Source organism: Charadrius vociferus, unplaced genomic scaffold (genome assembly GCF_000708025.1).
Source record: "Charadrius vociferus isolate BGI_N301 unplaced genomic scaffold, ASM70802v2 scaffold267, whole genome shotgun sequence".
NCBI lineage: Eukaryota > Metazoa > Chordata > Aves > Charadriiformes > Charadriidae > Charadrius > Charadrius vociferus.
In genome coordinates this window covers 1259321-1275366 of record NW_009649458.1, presented here as the reverse complement: position 1 = coordinate 1275366, position 16046 = coordinate 1259321, and the positions used below count along the sequence as shown (strand labels likewise).

Genomic DNA, 16046 nt, shown 5'->3' with positions numbered 1-16046 from the left:
GTGACACGAAAGAACAGCTTTTAAAACATTTTAAAAAAATCTGTACTTCAAACAGCTATTATTTTAAAATATACATAATAAAGTTGGCATGCCTGTCTTTGTAGTTGATTGATTTTCTCATTGGATATTTGAGAGTTCTGATTCCTCTTTTTTAGATCTTCAAGCTGGTCTTTCAAACTGTTAACTGTAACAAAAACAATTCAAAGTTGTTAATTGCTATAATGACAAAGCGTCGTTTTGAACTATAATGCATTTATTTTATCTTTTAAAAACTCACATCAAAACAGAACCTTTCAATCATGGTTCAACATACCCTCATTTTCCAAATTGCGTTTCTTATCTGCTTCATGTTCTGCTTTTCTCTGGTATTCTGTATTCTTATGCTGAAGAAGAGCCTTCTCTCTTTCTAACTGTCTGACTGCAGATTCTACATTCTTCCTTGAAGTTATCTGGATATATTAAAAAAAAAAAAACAACAACCCACCACTAATTACATACAGAACAATGGTATGCCTCAAATAATAAAAGGACAGCTCACGCACTCCGTTTAGTTTGTAATGGAGAAATACAGTCTATTTGCCTGACACAAACACAGTGTATCAGAACACGTGGTCAAATCCAGCCCGGGACAGAGCTAGCTATGGCCAGGAACTTTAACAATTTAAAGACTGTTTGATTGTTTGGATTTGATGAATCTGGTAGACCTGCCCAGCAGCCACTCCGGAAGCACAGAAACATACATGCAATGCAGGGTCTTGACTTGCACCTGGATGAGCAATACATTAAGTTATACACATACACTAAAGATATGACAAATGTGTAGAAGCACTAAAGTGCAAAGAGGGGTAAGAAATAGGGTCCTTTTAACTGACACCATTAGAACAATGCAAAGAATGGCCTTCCTCTTCTAACAACACTACTCTCACGTCTTCGATTTTTAGAATCATATACGAGATATTTATACCACGCTGTGCTCCAAATTAAAAACACGGTAAAAAAACGAATTCTGGAAACAAATGTGTAGTTGCAGTACAGAAATCATAACGAAAATATTTTAGAAGTGACAACAATTTCATGCTTCTGAATATCAAGAAATCAACTGGTATTACTTTCTATAAATACACAGCTACTCAAAAGTAGTTTGTTGTTTCAAAAGGAAAAAAGCCACACAGAAATGCTACTAATTCAAACAAGAAATAACCACAGACTTACCTCTTCATCTAGTTCTTTCACTATCTTCTCTAAACGAGTATTAGTAGACCTGAAAAAAATTGAAAAATATTTTTAAACCCTGATGATTTAACAGAAATTAGAAAGTTTGGAAATGTCTCATTCATTTTAGGTAAGATACTCTATTTTCAGCAATCACATGAAACTTGAAGTAGTTGGGAAATCACTCAAACAACAGAGATTCTTATGGAGAGTTAAGGCAAAAAAGGAAAAAAAGAAAAAAAAAATAAAACAGTAGTCACAAGAGTAGCAAGAATTAAGGCAGCAATTTACAGTGAGGTCTGCTTGCAGGGTAGGGAATCCCCAAAGTGGATTAAAATGCTTTTAAGCATTCAAAAACACAAGAGGTAATAAAACTTCCTTATAAACATACCAAACGTCAAAACAGTCTCACCTGTACTTCTGTTCTAGTTCATCTTTGGCTTGTAATTCGTTACTGAGCTGTTCCTCCAGCTTGCTTAATTTTTTCTGAAACTGTATAAAATGTCAAAAAAGCATGGCCCACATAAAAATGCTATCACATAAAACAAGTGTAATTCAATTAAATAACAAACAAAGGGAAAGCGAGGAAAATTAATTCAGTCTTCCACTATATTATTTTAAAACCATCACTAGAAGGGTACATCTTTACAAGGTATTAATCCTGATGATTTTAAAGATACAGATCCATAGCAACAAAATTTGTTGCATGCTACGTTAAATTTAACCCTCGCAGGATTACGTGCCACAGGTTGCGAGTCATAAAATTTATAAGGGCAAAGAATATTGTTATTGACCCTTTGCTGTACTCTTTCTCTGTAGAGACTTTCCACTGCAGCAGAATTTCTGGGATAGTTTTTTCTAAATAAAATTAAAAAATAAAAAGGACGGCACATGACCAACTTGGCCAATATTCAGAGTATTACTAAGCATGCTCAATGACCTCACATGAAGAACAAATGCTTATTCTAACACATATAGAGGCTACCCAACACTCTTCAGGTTTGGGAATGCTTTGTTTTGCTTACTAAAATATTAAAAAGAAATTGTGAGTCAAGTACCCAAATATTCATGAAATAAATTATAAATAATAAATTCTGGATTAGTATTACGTCTCCAGGCTTTCAAATGGATTTATTTTCCTCCCTTTCCCCTCCTCCTCTACCCCCAAGCATAAAATGTAAAAATGTGGTTTTCTAAACCACTTTATAATTGTTACAATTAGAAGATTCCCAGAATGGGGACACTGAAAAGGACATCAAAACTGGAGACTTGTTGCTTGAGAAAATACAAATTAAAAAAATTGTCACAAGTGAAATGCAAAATTTTACCAACTACGTTTACTATCACAACATAATACACAGTTTCACATTAATGATATTTGTTTTTTAAATAGCAGTATAATTTCTTTTTAAAAGGGAAACTCTAAAACTAATTATCTACTCAGCAATGTCTAAAACTATTCATCTATTCAGCAACGACAGTAAGGAATGAAGTGGAGTCTAATAAAAATTTGCTTTTAAATCTGTGCTGGTCAATACATAACGCATTTCCTTTACTTACTTTTTTAAACTTTGAAAAGGAGTTGTAAGCTTTAAGAAATGCTAACAATTATACTATCTACACTTGAATAATACGAATGTTTAAGTAACATAATGAAATACGTACGTGAAGATTTCATAGCATTCTCCTGTCATCTGCAAATTTAAAAGCTGGATAAACATGCTCCATACACTCACTTCAACTGTGAGCACCTTTTAACATTCCTTTATCACTGCAGGTGACAATTTAGTTTTCCAAACTCTGCATAAATCAGTCATGAATCACTCAGGCAAGTGTGGAACCAAAATTCACAACCTTCCCAAGAGTGATGGTGTTTGTGGCAAACAGAGCCTTACACATTTGTTTTCCAAACAAATTCTAGATGCCAAAAGAATTCGCGAAAAATCTGTATTCATTCATCTTTATACAATAGTACCTTAATGCTTGAGAACAATGGTTTCAAAATACAGCTGGATTACTGTTAACAATTTGGTGAATAAACATTTAAGATATTTCACATTCACATAAATTATGTAGGAATTCTTTGATTCCTTTCATAATTCAAGTAATATACTTACCTCTTTGCTGTCCTGTAAACAGAAAATATCATTTTTATTGAGGATCATCAAAAGACAAAAAGCCCCCCCCAAAATTTCAGACTTTGTCTTTTCTTAACAAACTTAAAAAAACTGGTAAATCATAACATTAATACTTACGAAAAAAGGCACTAACCTCATTTTTACTAGATTGCACAGATTCATTTTCTCTGCAAGACTGAGAGGAGTCACTTAGCAACCTGTCAAAAACAAAAACAAATCCCTCCAGCTCTTATTCAGGTTTTCGGCAACTCTGGCAACCTTGCCAATCAACTCATTTTAATCAATTCTCTCAAGTCTTAATTTGTCCTATGCTCTTCTCAGAATGAAGCTTGTTTTATTTCCGTGTGAGTGAATCTTTCTGACTTGAATCTTTTCTTAATTATAACATATGTTTTCAAATCCACAGCAGTTTATAATTTTTTAATTAATAAAATTATTTCTTAACCATTTGAATCCTAGCAAGCTATTATCTTGTGCAAACTTTTTTTCTAAAGCAACTAATAAAAAGCCATTTTAGAGCTAAACTACAAATCTATCAGTATTTTTACCCTAAAAGACTTTTTAAGAGACTACGTAATTTTGTGCATATAAAAATATTGTGTTTAATCAGAGTTATCAAAATAACCAAAATAGAAGCAAATTATATATTCTACTTAAACTCTGCATTTTGCATCTTCACAACTGGACATAAATTAATATAATGCAATGAATAAATTATGTATCTAGAGTGAAAAAAAGGATAGGATATAAGAAAAATCTGCAGGTGTGTTTCTAAAAATGCATATTAAATTATCACATACAAATTGTCTCTATAGTAGGTAAATCCTATAAAAGGCAGCTGGTTTCCCACGAAGGCTTTGGGGATTGGAAAGGTTTCCACGTCTCCCTTGTCGTCCTCAATGTCATCAAAATTACTGCTGTCTATATCACTGCTAAGCTCAGGAACAACAGGAGCAGCAGCTATAAAAAGGGGAGAAAAGATCAACTTCACTCCAAGATTCAGCCACTTGCTCTATATTGGTATCTCTATAATGTTAAAAAGACTGTAATATAAGTTGTCCTGCTAGTTAAATATGTATAAACCATGCAGCAGACCTGTAAATATTACTATGAACACTTTTTTCTAGAGAAATCTATTTTTATATTAGTTGCCTAATGCATAGAATACCTAATGCGCAAAATGTATTTGCTGAGGTAATCACATTTGAGAATAGAACGCTAAACACAATCATCATTTTAAAAAACTTTAGTAAATATGTGACTGCAGAAGTTACAATCAAGCTTATGATCTGAACTGACATACTTCGGGTTTTTTGCCTAAAGATATAAAGTTCACATTGCCCTAAATGAAAAGCAGTAAAACTGACAAGACCATTGTCAAACTACTGTCTTAACTACAGAATGTTAAAAGAACAACAAAACCCAAACCAAAACAAAACCCATAAAGAAACAGAACCTAACATGCATCCTTTTTAGTTAGATTCTGAAATGTCCAGTTCTGTTGTTCAAAACAGAAGTTTATACATTAAAATAATGGTAAAGGTGAGCATAATTCCAGTAGAAAAAATGGGTATTTCTTAACCCTTACTGATAGAGTCTTTATAATATAAATTATAAATATAGAAGTTTGAGCAAGATACTTGATAAACAGAAAATACTTAATTCTAGATGCCAAAAGAATTAGAGAAAAATCTGTATTCATTTATCTTTATACAATAGTACCTAGCCTAACGTTTTTTTCATTTCTACTATTGCAAACACTGAATAAAATAGAACTTTTAAGCTAATTTACTTACTCTCTCGAATGTTGTCCCAGTTCCACTGATCACTCTTGAAGAAAGGGTGATGCTTTATTTCTTCTACCCCATTTCTCCCAAGTCGCACATCCCTAAACACAGCAATTCAACCAAATTCACATTAGGAAAAATAGCACTTGTTTTTTGTTATTTAAATTCTAACTTGCTCACAAGCAGCAAAGAAACTTTCAGTAAAAAACGACTTTTTATTTGACCACATTAATGGTCAAATAAAAAAAATTAAAAACCACCAACCACTGATCTGTAGTTTCTTATATAAAATGTACTCTGTTTCTTAGCATGCACTCTCCCTGAGACTGCTAAAACATCCAGAATTTGGAATCTGCCACGTGGGGAGTAAAGCAAGAAAGAGAGCACTGAGGCAAAAACTAAGAAAAAAGTAAAAACACAAACAAAAACCCAACACCCTCGGGGGAAAAAAAACTGCAGAAGTTCTGTGCCTGCCAAACCACATGACAAACCTTAAGACGCAAGTGAAGGAAGGTCTAACTTGCTGCACAGAACAGTTATTCAGAGTTGGACTGAAATAAGTATTTTAAGAATTCCATCCTCTGCCCCATAACTAACCCTGACACATCTTTTGCTGATATTTGCAGTGAAGTAAATCTTAAATGCAATAAGAAACCTTTAGTTTGGCCAGAAGAGTCTCTCTTAAAGCTATCTACAAGAACAGGACAAAAAAAACCCAACAGAAGAACTAATAAATCATAGGGTCAGTGCTTATTTCTTCTTTAAGTGCTTCAGCAGTGATCACGCATACGGAAAGAAGGCATCTGTTTCAAATAAATTGCGCGAGCACGGTATTAAATATAAACAGGAAGACGGACACACGTAGGGGAAGTACACCTCGCTGCATTTACATTATTAAATTCTACTCATGTTTTCTTTCTACCCTTCAGCTAGTAAGGGTGAAAAACTCTGTCAAAGCACATCCTTCCTGAGTAATCATGATCTTGCTTAACAGAGCAAACAATCTCTCTTTGAATGCAAAAACCATTATAAGGCTCTTTTTTTTTTTTTCTTCATAATCCCTCATTCTATAGAGGCTAGATTTTCTGCTGTAGCTAAGTTCAGGAGACCACAGGACAGCATCATCGATCCAGAGTTAACTGTGAACCTACAACGTTCTTCTTTTAAATCAGAGAAACTGAAGATGATCTCTTCTTTCTGGAACTAAAGGAAATGTAAGCGTTGAGGTCAAAAAAAAGCTTACACAGCTTAATATCAATAAACTGCTCAGTTCCACAAAGGGAGACCTCTAGGATCTATTTATAGCCAAAACAATATCCTTGCTGGTTTATTAGCTACACTTGTAAATTAATATAACAGAGCAAATGAAAAAAAGTTCAAACATTCTAAGAAAGCTTATACAAACTCAGTAAATCCAGGCTTATTTTCATAAAAGTATCTGGTTTCATGTTTTTTAAGACCTGCTTAGACACTGAGCACAACACTTTGGTCCCTGCCTTGGAGCTTACAAATTACTTTCAATCTTACAAGTTTGTTACTGTATTATATGCTGCAATTGGACAGATTTATCTGGCACAAACTGCGTTGTTAACAAGAGCTGTCAGAACTACTCATAGAAATAACATACAATACCTGGAAAAACCACCCCAAAAGAAAAACTAGAGAGCAGGAGATTTTGCTCAAGAGATTTGAACGGAGATTAGGAGAAGTAATGGAAGGATTTTTTTTTTTTTTTTTTTTTTTTTTTTTACAATGTACATGTGCTAATACCACCCAAAATATAAACAGTACCAGAATGATACATGCACTTACCTATCAGTTAAAAAGGCACAGATAAGGTTCTTTGCATGCTTAGAGATTTCCACATCATCCGGGAAATGTAATGAGTTCTTATGATCCATAATTTTACTGTATGTTCCTACTAATGAGTCTGCATAAAAAGGAGTATCGCCTGAAAATAAAATAGTAATTTGACTGTGATTTTCAGTCATGTTCAAGTCATTTAAGTTAAAAAAGTCAAACGATATAAAGAAAAGCCTACAAGCAGTTTTACCTAAAATAGTCTCCTATATAAAAAAAAAATAGTAAAATTGGAATGCAGGACACAAAATCATGTATGCTGCTAAAAATACTCGTTCCCTAAATGCCTAAACCATTTCCCATCCTGCATATCACTGCCAAAATTTCGCCCAGTGAATTACATCTTTTGTCCTACCTGAAGACTATCACTGTGTTTTCTAATTTACATGATGGCTGACACCCACATAAATCCCCATCTTTAAGCACTTCCATGAGTACAATGGACTGAAACTCATTAAAGATTTGCTAATGCACAGTTGTTGGAAAAATTCCACCAAAGCTCTCAAAAGACCGTTTCAGAGGAACGCAGGTCTACCCTGCCTACCCCTGGAGCTGCCTAAGGCAAGCCAGCTCTGAGCAGGAGCCTTCACACTCTGTTACTGCACTGTTAAACGCATACAAATACATCTTGTTGACTGATGAATTCCATCAGCTTGGGTCCCCATATTAACACATGCAAGTGGATTTTAAAATCCTAAACCTTTGTAACCTAAAGGTTTGCAGCCTGGACTTTACCTAAGCCTAGTTTCTTTACAAATATCCTTAAGAAAGGTAAAATGAGGACAACTGAAAAGAATCAGTACTGATACAGGTAGCTGACATCCAAGTTAACTGACAACGTTCTGAATATACAACTGGTTTGGGTCAGTAATCAAGAGGCTGCAACTTTCGTATAAATCCTTTCTCATAGCTAATCTGTAGGTTTAATAGAGAAGGTAAACAATCAAATCACATGAGCTAGGCTCTTTTCTCCGTCCTGGTGTGCTGCATGCGGGCAGGGATCACCCGGCGGGGCAGTCAGCAGGCTGACTGCATGCTTCCAACAAGGTACTGAAAAATTCAAAGGCTAGGTACGTGAAAATATGTATCTACAGACCAATGGACAAAACCCACCCATCTTTCAAAAATTATATAAATGCAACAATCCTACCTTTAGCCTCCTTCTGTCATTTTACGGGAAAATAAGGAATTAGTGCACACCAGCTTGAATTAAACTTCTAGACTTTTAGTAAATTCATTAGCTTGCCACACCAGTACATTGGATGGGGGATCACTGATAGCTGCCGCTGCCTCCCTCTTTCCAAGCTTACCCCTTCTCAATTGTCATCAGTCTCAGAAACCGCTTTGATTTAGGCCACACCTCAAACGTATCCCAGGTCACGGAACTAATGTTAGAATTCATCCTGTGACCAATATTTTAGTGTTTAGTTAAGCACACAATAAAAAGTAGCACTGCTCTCATCAGTACTGGGTCTTCACTAAAACCAGAACATAACTCTTTCTGTGCTTTCTTTAAAGCGTAAAGGTTTAGAAGCCCACAGGCAGAATCTAATATGTAAATACAAACAAAAATAGAAACTTTCTACCCATGTGTGGGATATGGAGAAACTAAGTAAGATTTCACTTTAAAAAAATGTTTTCATTAGAAAGTTAAAAAGGGGAGAATCTGCCCTCTCAGATACAACGGAAAGGAAAAAAAAGAGGCTCTGAGAAAACATTCTGGTCAGCCATGTCCAATATTTTAGTAACTAAAGAATTTTATTTATTGCTAAAATTGTTTATGAGAGATAATTAATTATAAAACACAGGTTTTGTAAGTCAAAATGCTTTAATTTTGAAAGATGCAGAGATTACAATACCATTATGTATCCAAATGCCTTTCCTGGCTCAGAATACCAGAAATATCAAATCTGCAATATTCCCAGAACATGCTGATTTGGATTTTTAATAATTATATGCTCAATTCCGTCCTCCTATAATCTATTTTGCTACCAGACTATAATACTGATCCTTACTGTATTTTAAGATGCAGATGACTCATCGCCTTAAAAGATTATATTCTATGTTCGTTGCCATAGCAGTCCAGTATATTTTACCAGAAAACCCTGACTCAAGCATAGAATAAAGAATCAATCTGTGCTTCTACAGTCATTTTGACTTAACAGAAGCCTTTGCTAACCCTGGAGGAAAAAAATGGGAGGGGATTGTAGGGTGGGGGAGTGGAAACACACGGAAAAAAGGAAGGAAAAAACCCCCACAACAAAAACACAAAGAAGGAGAGAGAAAAAAAAGGGGGAAGTCCTGCCCTTCCCACTCCTTTTATGTCTGCATCCCTGAAAACTCAGTACTGCCCCTGAGGTGGCACAAATGCTCATGAGGTGGTGAGGTAGCTGACCCCAGTCAAAACTATTCTAAGAATTACTTTTAAGCTGAGCCGAGGGAACTAATCACTGAGCAAGCACGCAAACAGCTGTCACAGCATAACAGTGACAGAGAGCAAAGAGAACAGGAATGAAGCAACAGCATCAGCCAAAAGTCAGAAGCCATTAGATAGCGAGGTACAACCAGCCCCCTTGCAGCAAAGTGCTGCTAAAGGCACAGTAAAGACTAAACAATAATGTCATTAGTGGAAAAAATCACTACTTACCAACTAGCATCTCGAAGAGGAAAACGCCTACAGACCACCAGTCACATTCCCGTCCATAATAACCATCACCCCCTTGTGATTTCAAAACTTCGGGCGATATGTAGTCAGGGGTTCCCACAGCTGTATCGCAGCGCACCATACCTGTCTGTGCAACAGTAAGAATTGCAACAGCTCAATTAAAAGTACTTCTGAGGCTTTAAACAATTCGTCTCTGAGTAGACCAGAAAAACATAACAAATAGACCAAAATATTTGGCTTGAAGAATGTGTTTGAAAGAGTCTCTTTTTCACTCCAGAAATGACAATTTCTAGTAACGTGCTCCCCCCTGCCTACTCCATAGCGGTTTTTCTTGATCACATCTTTCAGAACTTGACCAATTTTATTATTTTTGCCATTGGCTTCAATACAAAGCTACACACCATATCAGACTGCTCCTTATCTCACTGAATTCAAGAACAAACTTCAGAATAATTTTGACAAGCTATGAGTTCTAGGCCCTACATAGTAGATAACATAACTGTTTTGTCTAATTCGGACAATAAACCCATTTTTTATAGTCCTACCTTGTTTTTTATTTAATGATAGGGGGAAAAAAAAGGCAAAGTTATTTTTAAAGAATAGCAAAGCTTTTTTCTTTAGAAGGCGATTTTTATGAACATATTAACACAGCTGTATTAATGGAATGATTCTTCATCCTCTTCACTTCACATTGAGAGACTAAAAATGCAGGGGCTAAATGACGCAGAAGCATCGTCAGATCTGCCAGCATGCTGCTTCAGACTTACAAGCCTTGTTTCCTTTAATCAAATTCACTGCATTCATCCAAGAGAGACCAGACAGATGAATGAAATGAAATCCTGGATGAAGTCAGAGAAGTACCAAAACCACACTCATCTTTTATCCTGTCTCTCAACCCGAAATCTTTTCTAAGTCATCCTACAAAGTTCTTCATGCCATCAGCATGAATGGCAATACATATTAATTCTGAGTATGAATACAGAATTTAGTAGCAACAACTTAAGTCAAAATACATATTTAAAGAAAGAAAGAGAAACATTTTGCTTTCGGAACTGCATTGACGTGTAAAAATTAAGACAACAAATTACAGTATTTCTTTTCAAACACACCATATGAACTGCCAAAAGCTTTTATTTATGTACTAAACCAGGATCCTGGAAAGTCACAAACTGGCAGGCAAAAACTAAAGTGATGACTAAACACTGTAAAGACCTAAAGAGTAATTCAAATGCCCTCCTGTCAAACGTCTATCATCTTCCACAACTCTCTGCTGAAGCTGAAACCTGAAGGAAGTTTTAACTTCTCAGTTCCAGAATGAAGAGCAGGTTAACTTCTGATTTCTGTACTATGAACGAGACAGCACATAGCTTGACCATCCTGGAATAAGAAAATTTAACTAAAAGTTAACTCTTTTCAGAAGACCTAATGCGTTCGTTGGACATAGAATACAGATGAACACATTTTAACACTGGGAAGTAAATGAAAGCCCAAAGGCTCCAGAAATCTAAAGCTGAGAACATTCAAAAATGGATCTGGCACATGGCAGGAACCACTATTTGAAAATCCTGCTTGTAACAGCACTCTCTGCACAAACCTACAGGTTGTCTTTGAAGCTTAAGCCTCTCTTTGCTTTGAGCACTGGAGGAATTGCTATAGGCTCATGTCATTCCGTTGACCTAGTAGGACTGTGGCCTCCTAATGAGGCCTCCAACACTGCGGCATGTCTATCTTTCCTTACACAAATGCACCATTACAACAAGGGAAACGTCTGAGTCTTCACTCAGTGAAGACTGGCTGAAGCCACCTGAATCCCTCCCTGGGTAAGAAGCTGCTTTAAAAATGCAGTCACCGACACAGTTCTGAAAGATTTCTCTGAAGATCACAGCATCAGTCACAACCTCATCACCTCGACACTTAAGCACACTTAATAACACCCCATTTCCCATTCCTCTATAATTAATACAGCAAAACAAGAACAACTTTAATATGTTATACACGTTGATATTTTATGAAGTCTTATGCAAACAAAGCAAAGGTTGTGCCAAAAACCCCAGCCCTACCCAAGTCTGATGGCTGGTACGTAGCAACAAGAAAGCTGCTTTCCAACAAAGCCTGATGTTTTCAGACAAGATGTCAAAGAACTGAACAGTAAAACAAACAAACAAAAAAATACTTCTACAGTTAAAAGGGCACTGTGTGCTAACATCAGTTTTCAATGGACTGTCTCTCTCTGAAGCACACGGATTTAGTTGTACTTACTCCCCATAAAACTCTCTACCTTCTGTCTCAGGAACAAATCTAAAAATGCATTCACATAACCACAGAACACCTCATGTTGGAAGGGACCTTGAAAGACCATATGGCCCAACCTGTTGCGGTAAAGGGAGCCTAGATGAGATTATCTAGCACCCTGTGCAATCACATCTTGAAAACCTCCAGCGATGGGAATTACTACCACATCCCTGGGGAGGTTGGTCCATTATCAGTTGAATATAATATCCCCAGATTTCTGTTCCTCTCATTCACACACTAGTTCTTTCAAAGAATTTGGGCGTTCCTCTGTATATATTTTTAAGTACTGGATACTCCTAATACCAGAGTCGGGCTAGCTTCTATGATCTCTGCCATCAAAGCCAAGTAAACAGAGAAGTTAAGTCCTCTCTGTGCAGTATATGGCATCTTGACAGTCCCTCCATTCTGCACGATGATTTCTGCCTCTGTACTTCAGCATTTGAAGAGATCTAAAGGGTGCTGGTTTTCTCTGGACAAAGTGTTACTCCTGTGTTTCAAATATGAAGCCTCTGTTTTATGCTTGAATAGCACACTTACTATAGCAGTTCTCATACAAAGCTTCCTTCTGGGAGTCTCAGGCCAGTGTTTTACCTGAGACTCTTCTCATCACCTAAAAAGGTCAACATGGATCTTGGAACTCTGCCTCAAGGGAGGGTCCTACAACTATGTGAGAGATGTGCAGTGCAGAATTATAAAAAAAGGCTGCCCGAGACACATAGCATGTTCTTGCAGCTTAGGACAACTTGGCGGTCAGGCTGTAGTGTTTCCTAGCATTATTCAGAATTACTACTTTGCTGAAGACAAAGCAGTTCAGTTTTCATCCTCAGGAGGATCTCCATCAGACCTGAATGACTTGCTGTCTTGGACCAAGACTGAGAATCATAGAACAGTTTGGGTTGCAAGGGACCTTTAAAGGTCATCTAGTCCAACCCCTCTGCAACAAGGAGGGACATCTTCAACTAGATCAGGTTGCTCAGAGTCCTGTCCAACCTGACCTGGAATGCTTCCAGGGATGGGGGATCCACAACTTTTCTGGGCAACCTGTTCCATTGTCTCACCACCCTCATTGTAAAAAATTTGTTCTTCATATCTTATGTAAATCTTCCCTCTTTTAGTTTAAAACCATTACCCCTTGTCCTATCACTACAGACCCTGCTAAAAAGTTTGTCCCCATCTTTCTCATAAGGCCCCTTAAAGTATTGAAAGGCCACAATAAGGTCTCCCTGAAGCCTTGTCTTCTCCAGGCTGAACAACCCCAACTCTCTCACAGCCTGTCCTCACAGGAAAGGCGCTCCAGTGCTCTGATCATTTTTGTGGCACTCCTCTCGACCTGCTCCAACAGGTCTTTCCTGTGCTGAGGGCTCCAGAGCTGGATGTAGGACTTCAAGTGGGGTCTCACCAGAGTGGAGTGGAGGGGCACAATCACCTCCCTTGACCTGCTGACCACACTTCTTTTGATGCAGCCCAGGATACAGTTGGCTTTCTGGGCTGTGAGTGCACATTGCCGGCTCATATCCAGCTTTTCATCCAGCAGTACCCTCAAGTCCTTCTCAGCAGGGCTGCTCTCAATCCCTTTATCCCCCAGCCTGTATTGGTACTGGGGGTTGCCCCAGCTCAGGTGCAGGACCCTGCCCTTGGCTTTGTTGAACCTCATGAGGTTCACAGAGGCCTACTTCTCGAGCTTGTGCAGGTCCCTCTGGATGGTATCCTGTCCCTCAGGTGTGTCAACCACACCAATCAGCTTGGTGTCATCTGCAAACTTGCTGAGGGTACACTCGATCCCACTGTCTACGTCATTGATGAAGATATTAAACAGTACTGGTCCCAAGATGGACCCCTGACGGACACCACTGGTCACCGATCTCTATCTGGATACTGAACTGCTGACCATGGCCCACTGGATGTGACCATCCAACCAATTCCTCATCCATCAAATCAGGCTTTCACTCCCTCATGAAATTCTTGTCAGTAATCAAGAGCTGGAGAGTGTTTGTGTGGAAACACTAGGGTAGTTCAGATCAGGTGTTAACACTGCACCTGGGCTTGTGCAGCGTGCCACAGACAATGAACTGAAGCAAGAAGTATCCAGCAGAGTCTTGGATGAGCTTCAATAAGAAAGAAGTTCAGTTCTAAAGAGAGGAACATGTTCCTTCTTTCAGCTAAACTGCCTGGGCTGAGGTGATAATCCCAAATGGTAAACATCCCTTCTTTGGGTCACATCTCTTTTCAACAGATACCATCTAAACCCTGTGCTCTTCTAAAAGCTCAGTTAGCACAAGACAGCATTATGTACTGAGTACATGCATGAGCAGTTCCTGGCTCTACAAAACCTATCAAAGCCAGCCATGCTACTGTCTATTTTCTTACAGAAAATCTGAAGATCAGAGTCTGGTGAAACCTCCCCTGGGCTACCTTACCATACCTAAATACCAGAATGGAACTATAATTCCTACTAAGCCTTTGAGAGCAACTCTATTCTTTATTCAGTTACAGAAATACCTTGCTGCAGATTTTAAAATAAGCAAAAAATAAAAATAAAAAAATCCAACAAAACACAAAGCCCCAAACCATCGCAACAGAGTTACATAAACAGGCCAGCTCCTTTCATCTCAGAAAAGATCACTGAAACACTTAACAATTCTTCTCACATCCTGGTAAGGAGGAATTCTGCTTCAAGTGGCTGGACTGGCCTGGAAGGCTTAAGAGGACACTAAATTCAGTTCCACAGCAAAGGTCAAAAAGTCTCTCACCAAATTGCAGCAGAATTTTCCTGGGCTCTCAACAGCATAAGGAAAATGCTAATGTGCACAACTGCTGAAAGAACTCCAAATCAGAAAAAATAAATAAGTATTGGGTAAGCGTATATTTTCTAGAAATCATCCTGCCAACATCAATATTATATTTACACAGCTGGGATGTGTTCATGTTTTGTAAGAAGTAGCATGAGATTTGGAGACAATCCAGAACCTCTCAACTTCTAAAGCTTCCTGTATAAAAAATTTTTGCCATTCCACTGAGTCTGAGAAACATGAAGAACTTAAAATGTAATCTGTTAATAAATTAACTTCTTTAGGAGATCACTGGTTCATTCCTGACGCCTGGTCCAAACTGGAGCCCACTACAACTTTTTATGGGAAATGTGCATGTACTTCTCACATTTATAACATGATCGAACCACGTTTTAGTATTCCATTTTTTTAACAACAACGAAAAAGAAAAAAGGAAGAAAAGGCTTAGGTTCACCATTTCTGGGATCCCTAAAATAGCATAAGGGATCACCCTTTTTTTGTAGATTTATATTATGAACTTTTTGATGCTTTTTTATTGTCTCTTGTGATGAACATCAGATACCCTTAAGACCTACAATCTATTGGCTCAAAACCAAGATTAATTTTTTTAAGGACTAACGTACTACTTTCCATTTTTTCCATTAAAGTAAATGCTGGCAAGGAATGCCATATATATGGCATTACTATATAAGTAAATCTAGGCAAGTAAATCATCAAAGTGGAGGTAAACAATCTATCTGCCTTTAGAGTAACTACAATATCAGCAAAACGAAACAGACTAATGATCCTCAATAAACAGCTGTAGTTTTTCAATGAAGTTAATATATTGTCACAGGAAAGAAAAAAAAAAAACAACCCTAACCAGAGACAGTACTTCTAGATACAGCTGAAGAGACATTAACTTAATGCTACATATGCAAATTAAGTAGATTGTGGAGATTATACCAAGCACTACCTAAACAATACAGAAAAAAAATCTAACACATTAATGCAAATAAGCTTAAAAGGATCATCCTTGCCAACATTAATACAGGAACCTTTCAAAGGCCAGGCAAATCGTAACACACATTCATACACAGTTGGTTTTTTTTTAGAATCTTTTATAATTTTTCACAGGAAGAATATATTGTGTAAATTACCGCATAACATTGTTTGTCAGGGAAGATTTTAAAAGCGCAACTACAAAAGGCAGCTTTATTTTTAAGTGTCCTTTAATAACATAAAGTATTACATCCTGTTAAAAATAAAATATTCTTATACCATCTCATTAGAAAACTGTGCATTTGGCTGTACATGGTAAAAT

General features: G+C 37.1%; 1 protein-coding gene across 1 annotated transcript in view; it reads right to left on the bottom strand.

Moving 5' to 3' along the window:
* ROCK2 (Rho-associated, coiled-coil containing protein kinase 2) overlaps positions 1-16046 on the bottom strand; it is a 55400-nt gene that overhangs the window by 19808 nt on the left and 19546 nt on the right. The window contains exons 5-14 of the mRNA XM_009889768.1: positions 9645-9789; positions 6950-7088; positions 5147-5238; positions 4151-4310; positions 3484-3547; positions 3330-3341; positions 1625-1704; positions 1213-1261; positions 314-449; positions 93-184 (exon numbers count right to left, since the gene is read on the bottom strand). Coding sequence (XP_009888070.1) covers positions 93-184; positions 314-449; positions 1213-1261; positions 1625-1704; positions 3330-3341; positions 3484-3547; positions 4151-4310; positions 5147-5238; positions 6950-7088; positions 9645-9789 — 969 coding nt within the window. The remainder of the gene's footprint in view (positions 1-92; positions 185-313; positions 450-1212; positions 1262-1624; positions 1705-3329; positions 3342-3483; positions 3548-4150; positions 4311-5146; positions 5239-6949; positions 7089-9644; positions 9790-16046) is intronic.